Here is a 25,674-nt window from a genome sequence, read left to right on the forward strand (position 1 = left end):
CTGGTCTTCAGCCTGCGGGGGCACACAGTTCAGCGGTCGCATGTCCGGCTTTACGCCGAAGAAGAGTCTCGCAGTGCGGCAGTCGTCAAGCGGTGTCGGTGCTGGCTGAACGTGGAGAGAGCAGTATGAGATGGTCAGCCACGGAGCCAAGAAGAAGGCTAGCTATTAGCTAACCTCCAGCCACCAACACTTTCTTCTTATCGGGGGAACCAGCCACCTTTGTGCAGGTATTTAACTCTATGACTTTTAACAGCTAGCAAGCGACCGACGCTCAGTTTCGCAGTCAATGCTAACTGATTTCGCTAGCCAAGCAGTTAGCCGCCGCGCTAATGTGAGCTAATGTGGCTAACAAGGGATGTTAACGCTGTTAAGTAGTGTCAAAACAGCCCAGGTATGACTCTTTGGAACCACTGCAGAGCTATTGGCTCTGACATGCGTCTCGTGACATTTGATAGACGAGTAATTATCTCACAGACAGACGGGAAACGGCGACTTTGCGCTAGCGGTTTACGAGCTGCACCTAGCGTACCCAAGTAAACATTTACCTGAGTGGCGTGCCACTTCCTGGATTCCTGTGGCTTGACTCGAGAATGGTAACGCAAAGCTCTCTAAGTACAACGACCAAACAACCGGTTGGTTTCTTCGCTGTCACGTCTTTTTGTCTGTGTGGGACCAGCCGGCTGTAAAGCTCGGTAGCTCTTAAATGTCACTATGGTGGATTTTTCCCCCACATCCAGCTATGGTTTGCCAGGTATTAACATCACCTGTGGAGACGGTAGGTGATTGCTGTTGACCAAAGAAATACCTCACTTTGACTTTTTCTCTCAGCAGCTGATGCATGCTTTGCTGTCCTCCATGTCCTCTGCTCTCAGGTGCGTGGGCTGGCCAGAACTGCACCTTTGGTCAGCATCTGCAGTGTTTTGTCGTAAATGTGACAGACCACACCAACACATCCAGCCTCAGCATGGGTCAGGACAGAGGGAAGTATGACTTTTACATCGGCCTGGGACTGGCCATCAGCTCCAGCATCTTCATCGGAGGCAGTTTTATCCTCAAGAAGAAGGGGCTTTTGCGGCTGGCGAGGAAGGGGTCGATGCGAGCAGGTAGTGTGTGAACGCACGTTTTAACCAAGCAAACAAGGAGCGAATTGTGCGTCTTTGTCAGTTTAGTTGAGGCACTCCCTGGTTTAATTGCGCAACGCTCAAAGTCATTTTAGAAGTCAAACCAGTGGAGTCAGCCCATTAACATCTGATTTAACCTTCACCACATATCACATTTGCTGTGTGCGAATGAGTCATCAGCGCACTCTACAATCTCTACAACCTCTGTAATCATTAACTTCACCGTTTCCCCTTTCCCACAGCTCAGCTCAGCTCAGCTCAGCTCAGCTCAGCTCAGCTCAGCTCAGCTCAGGTGCAGCCGCCTGACATGTAGTTGTTATTGAGTCAACAAGTCAGACTTTGCTTTAAAGCAGACGATATTTGAATGAGTGAAATCACTAAAATCTTTGTTTTTCCGCTCCTCAGGTCAGGGTGGTCATGCGTATCTGAAAGAATGGCTCTGGTGGGCTGGTTTACTATCAAGTAAGTGATGGCACCCTGTAGTTAAAGTGGAAATGATGATGCTTAGATGTCTCGATTCAAACTGGGTGGGGTTTTTTTTAGTCTGGTTTGACCTGAAAATCACCCACTGTGCTTACATGGGAGGCCGTCTTTGTACTAAACATTGCTGCAGCGCACACATAAAACTCCAATTACAACACAGTCACCCTTTTTATATTTGGTAGTTAACATGTCTTGATCCTTTACAGTGGGAGCTGGTGAGGCAGCCAACTTTGCAGCATACGCCTTCGCTCCTGCCACTCTGGTCACCCCCCTGGGCGCCCTCAGTGTGCTCGTCAGGTACACTTGATTCACTGCATGACTGGAAGGTTTAAACCTGGCTCACTGTGGCTGACTGTAATGTCATTGCAGCGCGGTGCTGTCATCATACTTCCTGACGGAGCGGTTAAACCTGCATGGGAAGCTCGGCTGCCTGCTCAGCATCCTGGGCTCCACCACCATGGTAATCCACGCTCCGCAAGAGGAAGAGATCAGCAGCCTGGAGCACATGACCAGGAAGCTGGTTGATCCAGGTACAGAACAAAGTGGACGCCAGAGATCCTGTCCAGATAAATTTTATACCAGAGTTCACGTCCCTGTCAAAATACAGATGTTCCATATCAAAATAATGCCTAATTTGCTTGATTTAAACACGACAAATGTTATATTTTCTCTCTTCATATTCACTTAACGCCCCTTTACTCCCTTTTTCTTAGGGTTTTTCTTGTTTGCCACTCTTGTCATCATCGTGGCCCTCATCTTCATCTTTGTTGTGGGCCCCCGCCACGGTCAGACCAATATCCTGGTCTACATCACCATCTGCTCGGTGATAGGGGCTCTGTCGGTGTCCTGCGTCAAAGGGCTGGGTATCGCCATCAAGGAAGCAATCGCCGGGAAAAACGTTGTGAAAGACCCGCTGGCGTGGATCTTGCTTTTGGGCCTGGTGGCCTGCGTGAGCACGCAGATCAACTACTTGAACAAGGCACTGGACATATTCAACACCTCCCTGGTGACTCCCATCTACTACGTGTTCTTCACCACGTCCGTGCTCACCTGTTCGGCCATCCTCTTCAAGGAGTGGGGGCACATGGGCACGGACGACGTGATCGGCACCCTCAGCGGCTTCCTCACCATCATCGTGGGCATCTTCCTGCTCCACGCCTTCAAAGACGTCAACGTCAGCTGGGCTTCGCTCGCGGTGTCCATGAGGAAGGAGGAACGAGCCTTCCCCGCTGCCAACGGCATGGGGTCCCACAGCACCTACGAACTGCTGCATAACGAGTCCAACGAGGACATGGAGGACAGAGAAATGGGCTTGCCTTTTGACAGCGTCTCTAGAAGAAACGGGGCGATGACTTGCTCATCGGATCATTAAGGAACTTTTTTTTCCTCCATTCCCTGACTGACTCACCAACCGTGGCGATGTAATGGCGTATGAAAACAATAAGACAATCAGCTGAGCGAGCTGGGCGGACCAGTGGATTGTATTTAAGGTTTTAATTTGCCTTACTTTTCTCAGAATATGACCTGCTCATATTCAGTTAATTAGAACTTAATTTCATTCCTCTGTAGCGCTGTAAATATGAGTTTTTTAAGAAGCGTTTTGTTATATGTACATGTATATTCATGCACTGACTTACTTTCTATAAATCAAAACGATAAAGGTTTTAATATATATATTCTATACGAGGTCCTGCTGACGATGATGACAGTTCAAAGGACAGTCACTGATTTGAGGTTTTTTTTCGTGATACTTGATGCTGACAACAATATTTGTTGGGGGTCATTCTGAACTTTTTTTGTAGCGTTTACATGAAAAGCTCTCGAGACGAACCAACAGATTTGTTACATATTTATTGAATTAAAATGATTAAAACATTTGAAACACAAGGCACAGTGAATAAATGCTTAACATGAGTATGAGCTTTGTTACTTTTCAATTTCCTTTTAAAATGTTTAGCATGCGTGTTCAACAATATAGAAAATACAGATTTACTTCCACCCCAACTTAAAACAGGCGGCTGCTCGCCCTTAATGTTCCACCACTGCAAAACCTTAAATATCATCTGATAAAACTAATTTCCCTTCCCTGATCTATTGCTTTCTCCAAGTATAAAACAAAGAATAGTTCATCCAAAAAGGGGAAATATCTATTCATTTCTGATAAGGCACAAGTGAATACAAAAAAAATTATTCTGACAAAAAATGTGGCCCAACTTCCTTACATTTAATGGTCCTTTGCTACTGAAGACCTAAAGTAAGTGAGGAGGAATATTTGCGGATAGTCTGGTCATGCTTCACGCCGGTCCTCGGTATCAACGGTGGCGCCTCAGCTGCTGGCGAGCGACTGGTGTATCGGTGGCTGGAAGCATCGGACGTGTTCGACCGGCATGTTCTCTCCGTCTCCAGACTTCAGGTACTTGTTCAGGATGGCGAAAATCTCGTTGTTGAGGACTTGGAATTTGCGGATTCTGTCGACCATCTTCTTCAGTGGCTGAAGGAGGCAGAAAATACGAACACAGTGAGAATAATCTGTGCAGAAATAAAGAAAACAAGTGGAGAAGTTTTCTCTCTGGGTCTGATCAGCATCCTGTCAGGTCTTCAAGTACTAATACCACACTGAAAAATACAAATTACAAGTAAAGGTGTGTCCATATTATCAGGAAAATACACTTTTCAAGTACTAACAGTAGAAGTGCTCAATGCAGAAAAAAAGTCCCCTGCGACTGAGATAACTGACTCATGCATTCACGTAAAAGCAGGATTTTACTGGTGAATTGGAGCTCATTTTGAACTGATTTGTGCTGCAGCTAATGATTATTTTCATTAATTAGTCAGAAATGCAGCCACAATGACCCAAAACCCGACCTGACACCTTCCTTTGGAACTTTGGATGTTTCATATGGATTCTGGGCCTTTAAGGAACAGTTTGACTCTTTGTGTTTTTGCGGAGTTTGAGAGGAAGATTGACACCACTCTCATGTCTGTATGCTTAATATGAAGCTACAGCAAGTAGCCAGTTAGCTTAGCTTAGCATAAAGACTGAGAAACATGGAAACGGCTAGCTTGGCTCAGTCCAAAGCTACTAGCACCTCTAAAGCTCACCACTTAACACATTATATCTGGTTTGTTTAATTCATACAAAGAACCCTAAACATGGGGTTATGTGCTGGACTACTTCTTGTCTGAGTGCAGTAACTTCCTCTAGTCACGATGGACTGCCATCGTATATGCCGCCGCCGCTAACCCCCGTCTCTCCCACTCACCACGCTCTTGATGACTTCGTCCTTGCCGTCGTGCTTCTGCACTTTGAGTAGGTGGTAGCTGAAGTCGAGGATGTCGAAGCGTCTGTGCTGCCCCAGGAGGGCGATGATCATGCAGCCGGCCCAGTGAAGGCCGTCTCCAAAGCACTGCCTGGAAAACAGGACGGGGCGCGTGAGTAACGACTCGAAATCACATGTGGCGACAGGATGTGGCGTGCGCTGCTGCACTCACTCCACTGTGAACTCGTGGGCTCCCACAGGGATGCAGTACACAAACTGCATGGCGCTCCAGAGGCGGTGGAACTCCACGCACTCGTCCACGTGCATCACGCCGTTGCTGGGCAGCGGGCCGCGCCAGATGGGGTCCTCCAGGAAGCCTCGCACGCGGGTGAGGATGACCTCGAACATGGACAGACCGCAGCACAGCCTCTCTTTGGTCAGGAGGTCGCCCTCACGAGCGATGGCTATTTGCTGGGAGAGAAAGTGAAAAAGAGCCGTGATGTTCAACAGATCATCAGGTCGGAGTTTTTCACTTGTGACACGGCAGAAGCACCAGACCGGCCGTACCTGTGGGGTGCCGAGGCGCTCGATCAGCGGAACCATATGCAGCGCCGTGTATTTGGCCTCCAGGCGCTTCATCTTGGCGTCAAGGCGTTCCCCCTCTGAGAAGAAAAGCGTGGTGAGATAAATCTGGAGACAGTCTGCAGTTTTCTTGTTGTCAACAAATCAACAAAGTATAGTCTGTGTATCCAAAGCCTTATACAGTTTATTCCTCTGTGCTTTAGAGCTGCTCTGTCGTCCAAAAACACACAAAGAGCCGTCGTTCCACAATGCAAACACTCACAGCACTTCACTCGCACACATCACTGTGCTGCCATAAGCTCTCACCGAAGCACTAAATTTGTATTGATCTGCCGCCGGAAAGTTCAAACGCGCCGTTTTCTCCTGTCTGAGTGCCATGGGAGCCACTGTTCACGTCCCATTATGTGGATTTTTGAGCGCACAGAGAGCATGGATTCACTCAGACTGTAAAATAACACGCACACAGTAAATATAACCAACAGTTCAGTGAACAGGGAGTGATTCTGGACTCAGCCGCGGACTTAAAGTGGAATCTGTCGACGGTGAGAAAAACCTTTGATCAGAACTGCTTGTCGGATGGTCAGCAGCTCCTCCTCCTCCTCCTCCTCCTCCTCACACACTTTCTTTACATCGTGATTGGCCAGCTGGGTTCGTCTCGCGCTCTCTTCTATTTCTACGAGCGGGTGAAACACTACAGACGCCTTGCAGGAAAGGCTGCCACTGTCTTGTTGAAATGATCACGTTTCACTTCTCTAAACGCCTGCGCGTCACTCTGCCTTCGAGCGTCTTCCTCCAATGTGGAGAGACAGCACGCTGGATGAACTAGCTCCGTAGCACTGAACTCAAAGCAGCAGCTGCACCTCTCTGTTCTCTCTGCATTTTTACCTTTGACGTGGACTCTTGGAAGAATGTTCTGAAAAGGTGCAGCGTGCAGCAGATCACAGACTTCTTCCTGTGACTGAGAGACAGAGACAGGAAAGGTCAAAAACACGTGAAGGTGTGAAAATACATTTGAAATGCACGTGGATGAGTGAAATTCTGCATTGTTGCGCACCAGACTCTGCTCGCTCAGCAGACAGAACAGCATGGCGTTGCCCACCTCCCTCAGGTTCTGGAAACACACCGTCTTGAGCTCAGCGTACTCAACAATGTCCTTCAGCTGGTGGTGGAAGAATTCCAGGATACCTGATGAGAAAAACAAGCTAAATGTTTCATCTCCCACTTTTTTTGGTGACAGTGAAGTAGCCCTCATCTGTCCATCACAGTGGCAGCTGGTGGACCGCAGTCATCTGCTCTGCTGGTGAGGCCTCGCGGCTCATTGTCACAGGTCTGTAAATGAGGGAACTCAGTGTGATTCGTTCTTAACTCTGCTCTCCATCATTTATAGGGAAAAAATGGGAAAAACCATCCCAGCAAAATCAGTACAAACCTCAGTATCTGTTCTATTGTTTCATGGAGATTTGATGGCAGGTAGTTTGTTAGATCGAGGTGTATCAGCAGAGTTCATTTCAGTAACAACAGTCGTGTTCGTCAGCGCTTAACACTCACTTGAGGTGTTTTTTTGCCCTTTTCTAAACAGAATTAATGAGCTTAATGGGAGACGGAAACGCCCTTTAGAACGAGTTCCAGCATAGCAAACATTTAGCTGACATGACTGATCAGCTGTTTCTGCTCAGTCACACATCTGATGAACTCTTCCTCACATTAATACATAAAACAACAAAAACATATTTCCATCATGATTCCCACAATTTAATCACGTCACTGTGTTGCACCCTCTTCTTCTGCAATTATACAATGATTTTCCAACTGGAGACTTGGTGCCACCTTCTGTTTATCTCAATGAATTAATAATATAACGTAACAACAGCGGATGGAAACAAGCTTTCATTCACATTTTCTTTTGTCAACTTTCTCTAAATTCGGTTAAAATTTCCCAGCTTCCCTCATATTTGAAAGCTGTAGGTTCTCTTACATGCATGTTAGTGAAGGGTGGCATGAGGGAGACTCAGCTGGTTGCAATCTCTCCACTAGATGCACAAAATCCTACACACTGGACCTTTAAGCTCATTGTTAGCGTCTGCACAGCTTGGCTCTTTAACAGCAATTTAACTGGCGTGGCTAACTGAGCTGTTTTCATTTTCATCATTTTACTGCAGTTAACAGATGCAGGAAAGGAGCATTAAAAATTACTTGAATTACCAGTTTCTCCAAGACAATTCAATAAAATGCAAATGTGCATAGTGACGAGGCTCGAGTCTTTAATGATGCTTTCATGAGGTTTAATTTGGGCCAGTCGATTGCTTCAGTGATCACAAGAAGAAGAGGCTGCACAGTCGGTTACCTGGGGAGCCGTACTCATGGCGAGGAAGTCTGCAGATCTTGGGCATCACCTCCATCAGGGTCTTCACGTACTGCATTATGGTGCCCTGGAGCTGTACGAGTACAGTTGAAATATTCAGTTCAGAGGCAACGATGAAGAACGGACACACAAACAAATGTCCATTTTTCCTCATTGTTCATTCATTACATGTTAACATCAGCCTCGTTCTAATGAAGAAAGCCACCTCTCAAAGTCTGCTCTGCAGCAATGGCACCATGCCTCCCGCATACCTTAATACAGTGTGTCTTACTCACCAGGCTTTTGACGACCTTCAGCAGCTCCTCCATCACCACCGCGATGCCCTGGTAGCCCAGGAGTCTGCACATGACCTTGATGTGTGGGGGACCTACGAAGTTCCTGTAGGAGCCAAATATGCTGCTGTACGCCAGGTTCAAGGTCTGCGTTCAGAGGAAAGATGACGAGAAACGGTTAAACTTCATCGCTTGAATTCAGACTCTGTGCTTTCATCACCCATGATGCATCAGGGAGTGTTCGAAAGAACGTATCCTCTGAACAAACGGGTGCTGACAGTAAACTGAGATCCTGTGGGTGTATCTGTGGTTATTAAAGGGCTGACTCACTTTGTCACAATAAACACTTTCAATACATCAACATCCAAAGGCACATCGTCGGTCTGTTTGGAGCAAACACACGTAAGCATCCACAGAATCTGCAGCTTTCACAAAACCACACGAGCATTCAGAGAGGATGTACAGCCGTGCTGATCCTCTCAGGACCGTGAATGTCCATGTTCATGGTAATCCGTCCAATAGTTGTTGAGACATTTCAGTCTGGACCAAAAAGACGGACCAACCAAGAGACATTTCAATCCCTTAAGACACAACGCTGAGGTGGCTAAAACAAACCCTCCCAAGTGAGATCATCAATGAAAACGGGTTTGTTGGCCTAAATTTAATGGCAACCTGCCTGAGAGATTAGGAGACATTTGGTGTGCAAAGTTCACATTATGGCCTGAGGGTGGCGCTGCAAGAGAGCTCACGGAGTGCGAAACATGCAAAGGATAAATTTCCCAGCAATCTTCCTAATAGGTTTTGACATTTTTAGCGTCCAAGTGGAAATATCTGCTTGAAAGGAACACCGGTGTCAGGCGGTCACGATCCTCTGGGGACCATGAATGTCCTCAGTAAATCTCATGACAATCTGGACAGCAGGTGTCGGGAGAATTTACTGCGGACAGATGGATCGACCAGCTGAGCAGCATTTCAGCTCCCTCGCTATACGCCACCGCCATTCCACGACGTGGACCGGCAAAGAGGAAATTAACGATCGATATCGCTTTGATTTTCTGTGGAGGAACAAGTGGGGAAAAACGGGCAGCAGCTGCATTTACAACCATCATAAAAAGTGTCTATAATGACCCATTTGGCTGCTGAGCTGCTTCTACGTGTTGATCTGAGCTCCCTCTCTCTCCCCTGTCGGCAGAGGAGTGAAGCTGCTCTAATCCAGCAGCACTCCCACCACAGCGGCAGTCGCGGAGACGAGGACACACCAACCTCAGGTCCACTGCTGAGGCTGAAGCCTGCACAGCAGCTCCCAGCATCAGAGGAACACATGCTAAAGTGACTGCAGAGTGGGAGAGAATATCCAAACCACGACTTCAGGCGCGACAGATTGGCGTGTTCAACACGTGCTCGCAGGGTTTCTCTGGTAAGTCTTCCCTTCTATCGTGCTTTGAACGGACGGTCACTGATGAGTTTCTTAACGTGGCTCATTAGCATACCGTCAAGTATGTTCTGCTGCTGTGATGAACGTGTGAAAGGATGCATTTACTTCATTTCATTAGCGGGAGAACAGCGGTATCTCCACAAGGACTTGTTCTATAAGAGCCAGATAGATGTGAGCTTCCAGGCTTGACTGAAATTCTTAAAGACTTAAAATCTATTAACTGTTCTTCTGAGATTATCTGTGTATGAAAATGTTACATCTTCAGAGTTTTTTTATGATGGCTTATTTAGAAAAGCCCACTTAGGAGTCGTGAGAGAAAATAAAATGAGTATACTAAACACCTGAATACGCCTTACTCCCAGTGAGAGTCACACCCTTTCTGCCTTACTTCAAACAGAGGAAGGCGTGTAAATTTCATGTAAATAAAAAACACTCAGGACCTACTTTGGGCTTTTCTGACGACCGTGCTTCAGCTTCTCTTCCATTTCGGACAATTTTAACACCTGTAAGGCTTCTATTGTTACCAGCTGACTATAATTTAGGTAAATACCGCTCCAGGTTGTCAGATGGTCACCTGTCCTGTCACAGGTGACTCTCCAGCCCAGATGAGCCTCTTCACAAATCATTCTGCATTATGTCATTTGCTGAACATCTGTGCACACACTCGCCGACTTCCCTCCGCTGCACTTTGTTCCAGATAGATAATCCTTCATACAAAGCTTATTATCCTCTGATATTCTTTCACTTTTCATGCTTTGTCTGATGAGGGAGCGGGATGGCCGTGACATTTTTAATTATGTTTAACGCCGTGCACCATCAGCGCGGTGAGTAGGAAGGATGTGATTACAGTTTGTAATGACTCTGTTTACATCAGGTGAGTCAGAATTCTGATATTTTTGTAATTACAACAGAAAAGGTGTTTTAATGAAAGAGACAGTGACGGTGTAAGCTCCTCTTCGCTCTGAGACGTGCAAAAATCTAAATTTGAAGGGACATTGCAGTTTTATATTATAGCAATCTGAATTTCTTCTTCTTCCTTATCTCTCTGTTCCAGTAGTTCATTGAGACTGTAATCACTGAGGAAACACTTCAAGCATCGACTCGCCTCTGGAAGCAGACTACAAAGACAGCTTTGCATCATGGGGATTGTGGTCTACAACATCTCCACCACCTCAGCCAGAGTGAGCTGGCCGTCGTCCCCCGGCTGCCTGGACACCTTCTACAGCGTCATGTACGACCCCAACTGGAACAGCCTCCTGATGGGCTACAAGCGCAAGAGCTTCATGCACGAGGAACGAATCCCCGTCAGTCAGACCAGCACGCACCTGGCCAACCTCCTCCCCCAGACCGCCTACTTCTTGTGTGTGACGTGTCAGGCAGCCAATCCGGTGCGGGACCAGTGCCAGGTGTTCAGCACTCTGAGCGATAGCGGCGAAGGTCACGACAGAGCGGGCTGGGAGCTCGCCATGGGCGTCTGGCTGACCTGCTGCATCTTGCTCCTGGTCATCGCTGGCATCCTGTTGTGGGGATGTCTCCACACCATCTGCTCCATCCCCAGTCAAGCCACAGACGGCTGCCATGTGGCGACCAACTCCACCCGCCAAGACAGGTCTGGATCCTACACTCCCAGAAGAACCAGCGAGGGCAGCGCCAAACACGCCGCCATCATACAACGCCCCCTCCTCTCAGGGCACACCACCGGCCACATAATTACCCAGGACCACGAGCTGAGGACGCTGGCTAAGCTGTCTGGCACCGAGCCAGTTTGAATCAACTGGATTGAGGTCATCACGTCCACGTTCTGCCTGCGCTGAATTGTCATCGAGTATTATCATCCCACAGAGCTCAGGAGGTGTCAGAAACAAATGCTTTTCCACTAATTCATGCTCTCAATTGTCTAATTCGTGCTCTAGATTTAAGTGAATTTCAGTGAATGAAACCTGTTGACTGTGGCTGCCAGTTTGAAACACGACTGATTGTTTTCTTCAGTCCACTGGCAGGCCTGACCCACGCATGTTATTGTTTGTTCTTCCACAGTTAGCAGAGCTGCAACAAAGACACTGACAGCCTGGTGCAGATCCATCACTTTGTGTAGAAAAATGTAGAGTTTAAAGGTGCCGCCTCCAGTTGTTTTCCTCTCGTCTGTGCAGCAGCGAGCAGTGACTTTAACTACTTACTGACAGTGATTAACTCGTGTTTTGATGTTGCTCTCTGGCCCAGGTATCCAGAGTAAACTGAGCATCTGACTGACGCTCCAAAACACACCTGGCTAATGTGGCTGCACAACCAGGTGACACACGACACCATCAGATCTAATTCACATTTATTTGATTATTCTGAATGGGTGTCTGTGCCCAGTTCTGTCGGTCAGTTGCAGAGATAATGAACTTACTGAGAGCACTGAAGTGTGTTTTCATATTTAACTGTACGCTCTGTTGGAACAGCTGCCTCCAGCAGGCCTGGACATGCAACTCAGCATCGTGTAACTGGTTTTGATTTAAGACAGACAGCCAGATATCAGATTTCATGCACATCACGCCCTGACATCATCGTCTAGAAAGAGAGAGAGAGCCTGAGAGCACCAAAAACAAAATCTGAGAGCACAAATGAGTCAATCCAGAGAATATATTCATTTTTCAGTTTCTCCACGACACCTCTCGGGCTCTGTAAAATCCTTTTTGTGTTTAGGAGGAATAAAAACATTTTCACAGGAGCCATTCAGAACAAAATGTTCCTGCGCTGCTCCAGAGTTTTCAATGATTAATGTTCCTCAAATGCAACACATGCAGCAGTAATTCATCCTGTCTATGTGATTTATTTCATTGAACGTGTTCTTGTGATATAAATTTTGATTTTTGCATACAAACATGTTATTTTTTTCCATGTACTTTGCACATGTTGTGAGATATTTAATCGTTTCCCATAAAGACGCTTTCCTACTTGTAATCTACAGATGTGTATATATTGCTAACATGTGGTGACTGTTTGGCTTCAACATGTGGACTACAGAGACATTACACACCGCCAGCAAGGTCATGGCAGACATGATTAAAAACAACCTCCACTGATGGAATCCAAGAAAATAAACTCAAAGGACCATGCTTTCTCTGTGGCTGATAGAGACAACTCACTGACCTTTGACCCATACAAGTACTGAGGCTGAGCAGTGGGCGGCTTGTCCCTCTGGAACTCCTGAGAGAAGGGCAGGACGGTGCGCACAAACCTGAGCACACACAGACATTCATCAAACATTCAATCATGGTTAAGAGACGGCAGGAGGTTTAAACACACATACACACATACACACACAGCTGTACCTTTGCAGCAGTGCTGTGCTGCAGAAATGATCAGAGATGTACGTCAGCAAGCAGCAGAAATAAAATACGCTGAACGCAATTCATTTGTTGCTCATCAAACAGCCAAACAAGATCAACTTGTGTGTTTATTTGTAGACTATACAGATGCTGTTACTGCTCATTTGAAAGGAGCCCCGCAGAGAATCCATCTTTCCACCCACAGACTAAAAGGTTTCCCCTCTGACAGTCCGCTGCAATCAGGGATCTGACTCCACATGAGCCGATCGAACTGAGACCCTTTAATGACACCAGGACCAAAAACAGGCATATCTTGGCAGACAGAGGGTTTTGGCTGTTGAAGTCTGTATTGCATTTGCGACTCACTTATGGCCAGATTGACCTGCGATCGGGCCCTTGGACAAATATTTGTTTTTTGGCCCTGTTGCCTCTCACTGTACATGTTAGCTCCATCATTTCCGCAAAAGCCCAGAAACCAACAATCTGTGGGTTTTCTACTGTTGGTCGGACAGTGCAAGCAATTTATGTTCATTGATTGCACTTTGTGAAATTGTAATCAGCGTTTTTCACTGTTTTCTGACATTTTACACACAGGATTAATCAATTACTAATAAAAAGAAGTTTCAGCCATGCAATGCTATTACTCCCTTCCCCAGGTTCCCTGTTTTAGCCCCTGGAGGTCTGAGGCTCTGGTGAAGTTACCCACTTGGTAATCCAGCCGTACTACTACTGATGCTGGTTGCATGCATTTGCATTTATATTTCTGTGTTTATCATTCTGACCTTTCATTGATCTTTAGCATATTTTATGTTTATTTTCATTCTGAAATGTTTGTCTGACCCAACGCACCTGTTAGTGGAGCCGTTGTAGCAGTAGTTGGGCAGGAAGTCGTAATTGAGCTCCCAGAAGACGTGCAGGGTTATCCGGCCGTAGGGAGCCGACACGTTGTGGTTGGCCTCACGGAACATGGCGTCAAAGCTGTCCAGAGTCAAGAACTTACAGAGGAGCTTGTGCGTCATGCGGTTGATTTCCAGAAGACCTTCCAGTTCCTTTAAGTAGTACACAGCAAAATAATAAACGGACTGGTAGACAGAACAAAAGAGGCTGCTGCTTATCAAATCATCACAGTAAACATACCATGATTGATGTGAGGTCCTCGCTCTCGAAGCGATTGATGGCCAGCTCCAGAGACCTGTAAAGGGCAGCTGAAACCCTCTGAGTGATGAGCCTGTTCAGATCAATGGAGCGGCCTAGAAGCTGAGATTCACACACATGGTTAGCGAGGCAGATGCAACATGACGCCCATATAATGAGGGCGGCAGCACAAAGCCATCAGGATGCACGAGTGGTGCGGCGTATACCTGGACGTGGCGTTGCTTCAGAAGCGTCTCGTAGCGGTTTGAGGCCGGCCAGGGAATGTTGGCCCCTTGATTCTTACAGTCGGCTCTCAAACGTTTGTCAAGGAGAAGACTGAAGGGTTCAAATGAAGAGAGAAAGAGTCGGGTCAATTATTTCCATTGAAGGGTTTTACACAATTCCTTCTGGACTTTGCGTTTTCTAAATCTAATCACAATCTTCGTATCTCCACAAGCTTGTAAGCCATGGCTGCATTATGAGACAGGTAAACCCACCACATCCTTACTGATGGAACAGTACATTAGAAAAAGGAGTAAATCTGGACGTTTCACCCACCTTCCTGCTAGAATCTTGTAGTAGGCAAATATCTGATCAGCCAGCTTGTAGACAAACTGATCAAAGCACAAGTTCACCTGAAATAACAAGAAATGTTAAAAAATGTGTAACTATCTAACATAAAACATGATATTTTGACATGTTGCTCTTGCAAAAATAAATAAATATGAAAAGAAGCACCATAGTAGAACAATGTTTTGGTTATTGTTGAGCTTCAACCTTTAGATAACTTTTCAACTCTTTTCTATTAGAGTCGACATGAACAAGCTTATTTGTAGGCCTTGAGTCCATTTTTTCTACCTCTTAGTTTATTCCAGCTGCGTGTACTACACACACACACACGCTAACAAAGCTAGTAGCAACATCAGCTACACAATGATTAGACGTGCACTGAGATACTAGGACACGTATGGAAAGACGAGTCTGTGCAGCTTCTCTGTCACATCAGATCATCGCGTAGGTGCACCAAATCTGTCGTTACCTCGGCTTCGATTTCATCATAGAGGAACTGCTTCTTGAATTTGGTCAAGGCGTAGTGTGCGCTGTCGTTGTACAAATCCAGGGGGTACAACACATACCTGCAGAGGATTGAAGCAGAACGTTTTAGTCCAAAGTGCCTGAAATAACAAGGCCTCCACATTAGTTCATACAGTGTTGAAAATGCAGCAGTGGAGAAAGTAAAACATCTGTCAAACCAGATCAATCCACTCGTGATGACTCATTTCAGCTCAGGGAAACGTAAAACTTTTATGAATTTCTAAGTTTTAGGAGTTAATTGTATTAAACTAACATGACTGTTCTGCACAGCTCACTTGCAAAACTGCAAAAGCATCACCGTACAGTCAACTCCATTCATATTGGGACAGAAATCAAATTTATTTGCGTTCCATAATTCAATAAGTGTCGATATTAAACATCAATATGGTTGAAATGCAGACTTTTTTGGGTAATTTTGGGTGAACAGTTGAAGAATTACAGCACTTATGATTCATGCCAGTTGATGTGCTTAATGGCTTATGTAAAACCTGCCTGGCATCAGCATAATCCTGGGGCAAAGATTTAAAACAGACATGAAAACATTCACGGTTAATCCCATTTTTTAGGAGTTTACGCAGGGTCCTTTTTGAAAACAGAAGAATCAAGCAGTGAAGTCGCTGAACGCCTCTGGCCAGTCGCACCACTAATGATGCCACACACTGCCTCAGCCTTTTCAAACCAAAGTCTATGCTTTCATTTTGACACGACAAAGATGCAGAGCTGCATCTGAGTGCTTCCAACCATCAAATTACACTATGGAGAACCTGTTTGCTCCATACAGGAAACAATCAGTGGTGCTACTTTGCACACTGGTGTTCCTAAAGCCATAGTTGCTGCTTCTCCATATCCAAAAGTGTCATCATCCCCGCTCCCCCAGAGGTCTGGTTACAGGAGACCCTCCATGCATCCATTTAGCTTTCCGCTGCTTGATGCATGAATCACATGCTGATTTAGACGACTGTGCAGAGCTGATACGAGCTACAGAAAAGCTCCCAGAAAGACAAACAACTTAAATGGCCTGCATAGTGAAAGCAGCAGCAGCAGCAGCAGCAGCAGCAGCATCTGCTCCGTCTGTGTCTACGCAGGACACCATTAGGCACAGCACTGAGTGTAGGTCACCCACATTTCAGCAGCACTCAGAGCCCAACACACAATTAGTGTAGCAAATTAGAAAAAACTATTTTGAAGCTTTAAAATGCACTTTGGGCTGTGTTTACACATGTACAGTTTAGCATGACTGACAGGCAAACCGTCACAGAGCTGTACTGATTAAAGAGGAAGCGGATCTGATTCTTGCTGTTATGTTTGTTATTTTTGCCATGGAAGACAGAAAAGATCCTGCATGCCATCCTTACTCCATCATGGATGCTTCCTTTGTCTCCAGGATGTGGTCGGTGAGGATCCAGGGCATGGACATCTCGATGGGGAACTGGATCCTGCGGCCCATCGTGAGCTCCAGGAAGAACTCCCTGAACCACAGCTGGGAAAGGTCACAGCACTGCTGCAGGGTCTCTGCACAGAGGGAGAGTACAGACACAGCTTTTTAGGACAGGGTCTCCATCTAACAGCACTTATTCAGCATGCAAAGGGCTCTGGAGGGCTACAGGGTCGAACTGCTCTCTGGCTCTTACCACTGAAGTTCAGCAGATGGGTGTAAAAGAAGGACTCGCGGTGAAACTTCTCGATGTCCACAATGGTGGGACCTTCCAGACTGCTGCGCAGGGTCTTCTTAGAGCCACTTTTGTCGGCGATGAGAGACTCCAGCATCGTTCTCACCATGTAGAGCTGCACAGAAAGAAAAGTAGACAAGCACAAATAGATGTCAGTGGAATCTTATTGATATGTTGTACGAGCTACGTGTCCCTCAAACAGCAGCATCCTTCCAAGAGAAAAATTCTAGTCTAATAAAAACCTCATCTAATAAAAGCGCACATGCATCATACATCTTCCTTTTGATCATCACTCAAAACAAGCTGGAGTTCATCTCAGTGGGCGACATTTCTTAGAGCCATCATCTCCATTGTTTACTGATCAAAACACTAGAGCTGAAATCTGTTGATTCGGGGTAGATAAACACAGAAGGTGATTATTTATCTGAGCTTTACAGTCCTGCACCTGGAAAACAAATTAATTCTTGGAACTGAGCTCTAAGCTGATAAACCCGCTGGTTTACGCAACATAAGGGAGCTACACACAATATATGTGATATATAAATGCAGGTGATTACTATTCAGCGATGTATGAAGTGTAAGGACTTAAATGAGTAAGTAAGGCTTATCAACACTCATCCAGAGACGGAGTGAAGAGAGAATACAGTTTATGAGGCACAGTCTGAGATCTTCTGAGCTCATATTATCTCCTCTCCTTTATCCAGGAGCGATTCCACTTTGACATGACACGTTGCAGACCTGAGCTCGCCTCTGACGCGCTCACAGGGGCTGCGTGAGCTTCATAAGCCTGATTAACGTGGACTTGCGGCAGCCTGGCTCACGCTGTGCAAGACCTCGTAGATGAGGGAAGAGGACGACGAGAGGAGAAGTTAAAGCGTGGCGTGCTTAAGAATGAGACTGAGCGGAGGCACGGAGGCGAGACCTGTGTGCTGGACGGCCCCACTGCACGGCGAGGAACCTTGATGTCGAAGCCACCCTTGGGGTCTTTTTCTCCACGAAGGGCGGGGTCGTTGTGTGGCTCCCGGCCCGTCTCCCAGTCACACACCGTCTTCCGGATGGCCTGGAGGACGCTGCAGCGAGAGGACGATTCAAAGACCACAATGAGTTTTCTCATCAACTGTTGGCTAGAGAGTCTACGCACGCTGCAATCTCTGCATAGAGCTTCCCCTGTGAGCTGGGAATGTCATAAAGTGCAGAAAATATTGCTGCTGTGACACATTTGCTGGAGGGTCTTTCAACTCAGAGGGGTTATTATACACAACAGAGATTACTGCTGGTGCATTTAGGGACATCTCACCATGACATTTCAGATAAAAGTATGGCTATGTTTGGTTATGAAAAAACAATAGCTTAAAGCTAAGTTTGAATTTAATGTTAATATTTTGGTCACAGTGGAACAATCACCTTCTGGGCTGATGTGGCGAACATGTTAGCAAGCACTCATTTGGAGTTGTGTTTCTGCCCACTAAACAAATGTAAGTCCAGTATTCACTCCTTTGAGCTCTCTATTTTGCTCGCCACCAGCTCTAAAGGGAAATATCACTCATTAGCTGCTAAACTGAACTGCTTAACTTTAGCCATTTGGTACGTAATTATTACAACTACCGCAAAATAAACCACCTCATAGGTCTGCCTCTGTTTGGCTCGTTAGTCGTCGCACTCTGAATAATTCACACTTTCATGATAACTCCTGGGTGATATTATTAACACAATCACTCATGTATAAGAGTTTTTTTAACAGCTGAGATGTGCCGGCGGTGTGATCCGTACCTCTGGATGACATTCTTCTTCTTCTTGATGGCCTGTCGCAGAGGGTCGCGCAGAGTGACCTGAGCAAAGTCCTGCAGAGCCGAGTAGATGGTGTGACGGATGGCGTGGTTGAACACGCTCTCCATGCGTCCCATCAGCACCTGTAGTCCCTTTATCATTGCCATCACCTGCCGCAAGCGCATCATTACATCAGTGACGAGAGCATTAGCAGATCAAAAAAAGCACACGTGTGTGATGGAAACACAACTGACCTCCACAAGCGCGAACTTCTCCTCGCTGGTGTAGTTGTACCTGGTGGCTCTCTCGTACTCCTCGGCGTTGTCAGGGCACTCTTTGTTGGAGTACTTGTCGGTTGGATGAACCAGTTTCCAGGAGTACTGAGGGGAGAGTCAGACATAAAATTAACAGCAACCACAAATGAATCAGGAGAAACATGCCGTCAATTAAAGCCTCAAACAGCACAGGATGTGGCCTGATGATCGACTTCTGCAGCTCTGTGCACCAACAAAGGATTTACACAGGAAACAAAAAGTCATCACGACATTTTCATCCACATCTCCGAGCGACTTGTGCTTCCTCACCACTTCCATGACGTGAGCGCTCCACTGGGAGAGCAGCTGCATGCCCTGCAGAGCCAAGTCGAACAGCTTCCTGTACTCTGCGTCAGTCTTTTGGGCCTCCTGACGCCCTGATCCGGTCACCACCTACACGGACACACATGAACACACTTTAGCACACCGGACAGAACACAGAGCGCCCCCACCTTAACGTGCACATCAGGGAGATTTGCAAAAATGGGAAAGAAGGGGCAAACTGTTTTCATTTAAATCCTGTTTTCATTCCCAATATTTCTGTCTTCAGTAGATCAGCAATTCTGATCCACAAGAGAGTCAGTTCAACTTGCATCTGAAACACAGAGTCCTAGAAATCCACTGGGGCAAGACATCTGCTGAAACGCTTGTTCTATCAGCCCTGAGAATTCAAACATTCCCTCATGTAAGAAAGAGATTTTCTGACAAACATCCAGGTGGTGGATGTTTTTAATGAGGGCACAGTATGCATGTGATGCTCTGATCCACTCCTCAGCCTCAGCCTCAAAGACAATCTAACACATTTCCACCAGCGGCACACCAGAGCGTCTCACTTTAAGCCCTCTGGAGTTTCATACTAACCTCACTGTTGCTGTAGCGAGCCAGCTCGGAGATGAAGCGCATGTGATCCTCGCGGATCTGAATCATCTGCTCGCAGATGTTGTACTGCGGGCTGCTGGATATAGACGTGCAAGTCCACCTACGGGGTAAGAGGCGAGACGCAGGAAGAATAAATATAAAGACATACCAACACCGACGGGAAGAAAAAACACATTAAAAGAGGAGAAGATGGAGCAGGATACAATCTAAATGCAAAATAAGGTGAGACATAGAGGCTTGAGGGTGACATCGGTTTGAGAGCAGGATGTCTTCACAAACAATCTGTTGGCAGGATTAATTCATTGTTGGTTTTAGGCCCTTTGGGGGAGTTGTTGATAATACAAAGACAAAAATAAAACATTAGCCTTATTTCTTACAGCGGTTCAATAAAAGAAGAAAATAAGACAATTATCCTGTCACTAGTCACAGCGAGAGACCACCTGGAAAAATAAGGAGGAGACAGTAACAGCAACAGCAGTAAAGCAGTGCAAACAGTCAGCACATCTCACGATGCACCTCAAAGAAAAGCTTTTTCAGTCGTGAGGATGTGACAGCACCCAGTGAAGAGAGTTACAGCTAACTGTAATGTGGCCTTTAAGAGCGAGAAATAAAGAATTATTAATATCACATGTTTCTCGTTGTCAAAACATCTAGATCTTTACTTGTATTTGAGTTTGTTAAGACTGGGAGTCTACAGCCATGCTAACAGTCACTAGCGGCTCTGATAAAAAGTTAAAAGTACTGAGAAATGAGCTGAAGCACAGCTCATAATCACAGATCAACAACAGAAAATGAATGCTGAAATGGTGAAATGATGAAATGAGCTTTGGTAATATTACAACTGCAGGTCACATGAGGTCGAGAAGCAGGAAAACAGCCTGAACTCTGACAGCAGCTAACTGAGCTAACTCTTAACTGTAAAAAAAAAAAAAAATCTTTCAGTCACAGACACATCCTGGTCAAAGTGTGTTTCCTCTCACCTGGATTTGTTTTCGTCAAAGTGAGCGCTGGTCTTGATGTACCGGGACAACTCGATCTGCATGTCACCAAACAGAGGGACCACCTGCAGCTGCTACGAAGACCAAGAACCACAGGTTTGGAATATTAAATAGTGGAAGTCCAAACCAAAATGACAACAAAAAGGCAAAACTGCCAGGAAGGGTCCAAAAAAAAACCCATCGAGGGAAATGAAAATGAAAATCTTGAAGATATTAACAACATCGCATCAGTTCTCTTGTGCAACGTGTGCAGCTTTAATCTCAAAGGAATATCTGCAGTCCTTTAAGATGTGAGATGAGATGCAATGAGATTAAAATTTACACTACAGACAAAATAACAGGTCAATTAATCAATTAGTCAATGTACAGGAAGACGTCACTTTGACTTTGGGAAACTGAAACAGGCGCTTTTCACTGTTCCCTGACATTTTATTGTCCACATGATGAGTAATCGATAATGAAAATAATCACTGCAACTACAATCAAAGACCACATTACCTGGAGATCTGTGTTTAGGGCGGGTTGGGAAATTAAACTCTAATGTGGTGCAGAGGAGTACAAAAATGTGCTCATGTGTCTGTTTAGCACATGTACGCGCTTCCTTACCTTGAAAAACTTGTCAATCTTGGTCAGGTTAATTCTCTTCTTGGCATCGAGTTTGTAGATGTTGCTGCTGTTTCCATCCATGAGGTACAAGCCGAACCCCATGACCTAGGAGGTGGTTACACAGAGGACGATGATGAGTGCCAGCGATGTTCCAGCACATTGTTCAGAACCAGCAGGATCACAGAGGCGATCACAGACCAATTCCACGCTGTCACTTACTTTGAGCAGCATGTGTTTCTCGCTGGGGGTGAGGTACATCTTGTTCTCGTAGTAATCGACGCACAGGTTGACGATGTCTGCCAGCAGCTCCTCGTATCCATTAATCACTTCCAGCTGCTGCTGCAGAGACTGACACACAGCAGAGAACAGACCAGATATTAGACCACGGTGCCATTGATCGCACAGTAAATTCCTCATTTCAGTATTCTCAGTTTCTTCTTGGCCTTAATTCACATCCTTAAGCCTCAAAAGACTCATTCTGATCATAGCAAAGCAAGAAGAATCTTATTATTGTCCTACTAGTGCAGTTCTTAAACATCTTTACAGCTCAGAAATCAACAAACCAGACCTGCATGTGCAGCCTGAAATACACTCAACAGCAGCAACACAGCTGCTGAGAGCTCGTCCTTTAACATCCAAATGAATCAATCGTTATAATGCTGAATGAACAGTGCGATGCACATCTGACCAACCTGAGTGATTTTGTTGTGGTTTGCCAGGAACATGGACAAATTCTGAGACTCCTGGATGGACGAAGGCTCAGACATTTTTCTGAGGAACTGGGCAGCTCTGGGCGAAGGCAAGAAAGGGATTTTATTTTAATCAACAAATTCACACCAGGCAGACTTTAAGCAGATTTTCTAATGGTGAGACGCAACTCCCCAGAGGGGACGGGGCGCCGAGTGAGAGATGCGAGGCCTCATAACTCAGTCAAATCTAAACGCACAGATGTGACAGGCTTATTTTTAGATGCAGTGTGACTTACACTTCATGAATAAACCACTCAGAAGAACTCGCCTAAGAATCATCGTGTTTTCAAGTTCTTCTTCTTCTTCACTATCAAAGTTATCCAGCGATGAATTGCAAATAATTAAACGGTGCCAATATAGGCTTAAACTCACAGAATGCACGCTAACATTATACTTCCTGTCGACATTATGAGAACTGTAGCTCCAAAACTTGCTGCACTTTCAATATCTTTAAATACTAAGACACAGAATGCTCCTTTGACATGGTTATTATATTCCTGGTACACTGACACTCTGTTCTATCCATTCACATACAGATACAGCACAGTAACACATTTTTTCCTCTGTCATGAAAACCTGGACACACACACAAGAAAGGTCAGAGAGGTGGAGTGTGAGACTTTGAAAATCCCTGGTACACACATGCTGTTAAAGTGCTGAGATAAAACTTAACACAGAACGGTCTCTATGGACGCTGAGCGATGCTGCCACCTAGTGTCTGCTGTGGTAATCAGGTGTAACCTCGATGTTCCTCAATACCTTTTGTAGGCAGAGTGGTCGTTCTTGACGCTGCACTTCATGTTCTTCAGCTCGTCCAGCACGGCGAACATGTTGATGAACTTCCCGAGGGTCAGCAGGTACGCCTCGGAGACGAAGTCTTTTCTGCGCTCGGTGTGACACAGACGACGCACTTCCCCGCAGAAGCGGTCGATCGCTGTACGCTGGAGGAGGGAAAAGCGGAGAGACGTCATTAGCTTTTTGCGGCTTGGTCAGCAGACGGTCCCTGCAGAGTGGAGAATGTGAATCACCTGGAAGTACATGAAATTCATCAGCTTGGTGACCTCTGGCTCCAGGACCTCCACCGTCTTCTCGTAGATCTCCACTCTGTTGGGCTGCTCGTTGCATTTCACCTGAGATTGAAAAACAATGACTGACTTATCGTTTCAGTCTACACATGATGTGATGTGAACACACAGCATTAGCTGAAACGCAGAGGTTACCTGTGGTATGGCACGTGAGCAGCTCCTCCAGGTGTAGAGCATGATGGCATACTCCTGCCCCTCCTCCAACATCTCATTCTGATTCAACAAACAGAACCAGTCAGTCGGTTCAAGACACAAAACAGCACACAAACAGTCCATAACACGCACGCACCACTGCTTCTCTTCTAAACCATTTATCCCCGGTGGGGGACAGGGAAGCGTGTTAGCTCTGCCTCCACACAAAGTGCTGTTTGATTCAGACCCCGAGCAATTATCCCTCACTAATTAGACACAAAGCACCACTATTCCTGGTAAAAGATGGTCCAAAGCATCCGTTTGTCCCCGGGCCATTTGCTTCTGGGCCTGGATCCTAAGAGCTGCCTGCTACACAATACCAAAAGCTCTGGTGGGACGGGCCTTTAACAGATCCGGTTCACAGCAGCGTTTGACCCAATTCTGGTGAATTTGCTTTTCCCAAAGTGCAAGTCATTCGTGAGGCGAGAGAGGACTGAGGCTAAAAATGAAGCATTATTAAGTGATTTTTCCCGGGGATGTGACCCCCTGCTGTACCATGCTAGAGTGGACGGTGGCCTGCTCGATGTATCTGGCGATGCCGGTGACGAATGCATTTCTGTCCTCAAAGTTGGTGTTGAAGTTGGGCTGTGGGGAGATGGAAATGATGATTATAAAACAGGACACTAGTAAAGATGTCAGGCAAACAACGACCAAAAACATATTCAACATGTGAGTGTGGAAGCTACAAATAAGCACTGAAAGGAAATCTGACTGGTCTTTTTCACCCACATAAACTCACCTGACCCAAATCATTCTGCAGTCATCTTTTCTAAATGCTTCAGGGAAATGTGCTCACTGATTTAACAGTTGGCCAGAATGGTGCATTCACTTGCTCGTTAATGAGCGTGTGCATGTAATGCTGTTTTGCAGCCCCCCAACAATAAACTTCTGTTAGAGACATTTGGCATTTTTCTTCTTTTGCTAACAAAGAAAACTGGATTATATCTCAATATCTGGGGGCAAGAGAAGCTACAACCAGTGCCGTTTGTAATCATTTTGATTAGAGTAAATCACATTTGGTTGAATGAAACCTAATCAAGCTGAGAAATACTACTGAACATATTGCAACTTATTGACCTATTGTTTACACTTATGTGTTTCTGGAAAGACAAAGTTTTGCTGTGATGGTTGCTCGGACGTCAGCACCGACCTGAAACATGACTGAGGCTGGGAGGGGCTCGATGCATGGCTGCTGGTCGGGGAGTGGCAGCTCCTCCAGCAGGTCCACATTGGACAGAGCATCCTCTAAGGTCACTGTGGACGCCATGTTGCTGAAAAGGACAAAAAGAAGTATGTTTATAGTTTTTATTTGGAAAAGCAGGAACTACACGTAGCTCTAATTGAGCGCAACAAAGCATGGCAGCCTTTATGCACAAGACCTACTGCAATATGGCTTCATTGTAGGTGTGTGCTTTTTACTTGCACGCTGGTTTGGTTTAAAAACACAGGTCACGGTAGAAAGAGAAAGACGTAGGAGAGACACAGTGGAGGATGACCACAGCTCATCCAGAAAGCCCAGAATCTCCAGCTCTATAATAATAAGCTGATGCAGCTGCAGACAGAACGCTCCCCATCACAGGAGCTTCAGAGTGATTGAGGTTTCCGTTTGTCCCGACAGGCTGCACAGTGCTTCCTGCCCAAACAGCCTCACTATCAACCAACAAGGTGAGCGCTGAATCTCTGCACTGCTCAAACACGCTGAGACGTGGCATCACCACTCATCTGGACATCTCGCCGCCTTTAAGAAATAACTTCACTTCTCCCTTTTTGCACTTTGTATGTGTGCAGAACTGCAAGTGATGAAAAAATTCCACAAGATCAATGTGACTAAAGCAGGAGTTTCCCTGGTTATGTGTCATCAGTGTGTGTACTGAGCAGTAGTGCAATAACAGTGTAATTTCACAAAGTGTGTGAAAGCTGCTGCTCACGCGTCTCATTGATGTTTTATGTAATCAATTCCAGGGAAAGCACACTTTCAAATGAAGCAGAAACTGTAGTTCTCACATATTCTCCCATTCCTCTGCACCTACCGAGAAAACAACGCGAGCAAAATGAAATCAGATGCGAACACATTGGTACAGTATCAGAAAGCGGCGCGGTATGCTTTGGTTTGCATTCTCACGCTGCTGCTGACGGCTGCCTTTTGGACGTCACTGACACTGAACAATCAAAAAACCTATTGCAATCAGAACTGACAGCGAGTCAAACAATCCACAGCCACTAACCACCAGCACAAAAGCCGGGCAGTCACCGCGTGCACAGGCCCGGGGTCAGAGGAGGTCGCTGACCTCCTGCTCTGTAGGTGGAAGTATAGCACAGAGCACAAAGAGGAGAGGCTCCATATATTCACCAGACT

The 25,674-nt window shown here is 46.0% G+C and overlaps 3 protein-coding genes across 4 annotated transcripts in view; 2 read left to right on the top strand and 1 right to left on the bottom strand.

Moving 5' to 3' along the window:
* On the top strand, nt 1-3,518 carry nipa2 (NIPA magnesium transporter 2). 2 transcript variants are annotated; one of them, XM_070960946.1, is made up of 6 exons: nt 1-227; nt 873-1,103; nt 1,527-1,583; nt 1,811-1,901; nt 1,974-2,134; nt 2,318-3,518. In XM_070960946.1, the coding sequence occupies exons 2-6, from the start codon at nt 965-967 to the stop codon at nt 2,974-2,976; spliced, it is 1,107 nt and encodes a 368-aa protein (XP_070817047.1). In that variant the 5' UTR covers nt 1-227; nt 873-964; the 3' UTR covers nt 2,977-3,518. The 2 variants fall into 2 exon arrangements, with proteins under 2 accessions (XP_070817047.1, XP_070817046.1); XM_070960945.1 differs by lacking the exon at nt 1-227 and adding an exon at nt 247-775.
* Nucleotides 3,442-25,674, bottom strand: part of cyfip1 (cytoplasmic FMR1 interacting protein 1) — a 27,021-nt gene continuing 4,788 nt past the window's right edge. The window contains exons 2-31 of the mRNA XM_070960920.1: nt 24,469-24,589; nt 23,814-23,903; nt 23,262-23,339; nt 23,070-23,171; nt 22,801-22,982; nt 21,985-22,081; nt 21,512-21,640; nt 21,293-21,397; nt 20,669-20,760; nt 19,671-19,788; nt 19,080-19,202; nt 18,750-18,875; nt 18,499-18,665; nt 17,651-17,798; nt 16,690-16,843; nt 16,414-16,570; nt 15,003-15,099; nt 14,522-14,598; nt 14,191-14,299; nt 13,967-14,086; nt 13,679-13,878; nt 12,651-12,738; nt 8,084-8,227; nt 7,791-7,881; nt 6,501-6,631; nt 6,332-6,404; nt 5,432-5,526; nt 5,097-5,335; nt 4,868-5,015; nt 3,442-4,095 (exon numbers count right to left, since the gene is read on the bottom strand). Coding sequence (XP_070817021.1) covers nt 3,931-4,095; nt 4,868-5,015; nt 5,097-5,335; nt 5,432-5,526; nt 6,332-6,404; nt 6,501-6,631; nt 7,791-7,881; nt 8,084-8,227; nt 12,651-12,738; nt 13,679-13,878; nt 13,967-14,086; nt 14,191-14,299; nt 14,522-14,598; nt 15,003-15,099; nt 16,414-16,570; nt 16,690-16,843; nt 17,651-17,798; nt 18,499-18,665; nt 18,750-18,875; nt 19,080-19,202; nt 19,671-19,788; nt 20,669-20,760; nt 21,293-21,397; nt 21,512-21,640; nt 21,985-22,081; nt 22,801-22,982; nt 23,070-23,171; nt 23,262-23,339; nt 23,814-23,903; nt 24,469-24,585 — 3,762 coding nt within the window. The 5' untranslated portion in view covers nt 24,586-24,589 and the 3' untranslated portion in view covers nt 3,442-3,930. The remainder of the gene's footprint in view (nt 4,096-4,867; nt 5,016-5,096; nt 5,336-5,431; nt 5,527-6,331; nt 6,405-6,500; nt 6,632-7,790; nt 7,882-8,083; nt 8,228-12,650; nt 12,739-13,678; nt 13,879-13,966; nt 14,087-14,190; nt 14,300-14,521; nt 14,599-15,002; nt 15,100-16,413; nt 16,571-16,689; nt 16,844-17,650; nt 17,799-18,498; nt 18,666-18,749; nt 18,876-19,079; nt 19,203-19,670; nt 19,789-20,668; nt 20,761-21,292; nt 21,398-21,511; nt 21,641-21,984; nt 22,082-22,800; nt 22,983-23,069; nt 23,172-23,261; nt 23,340-23,813; nt 23,904-24,468; nt 24,590-25,674) is intronic.
* On the top strand, nt 9,319-13,462 carry LOC139330189 (fibronectin type III domain-containing protein 9). The gene is made up of 2 exons (XM_070960955.1): nt 9,319-9,497; nt 10,570-13,462. The coding sequence occupies exon 2, from the start codon at nt 10,655-10,657 to the stop codon at nt 11,282-11,284; it is 630 nt and encodes a 209-aa protein (XP_070817056.1). The 5' UTR covers nt 9,319-9,497; nt 10,570-10,654; the 3' UTR covers nt 11,285-13,462.

Source organism: Chaetodon trifascialis, chromosome 4 (genome assembly GCF_039877785.1).
Source record: "Chaetodon trifascialis isolate fChaTrf1 chromosome 4, fChaTrf1.hap1, whole genome shotgun sequence".
Taxonomy (NCBI): Eukaryota; Metazoa; Chordata; class Actinopteri; order Chaetodontiformes; family Chaetodontidae; genus Chaetodon; species Chaetodon trifascialis.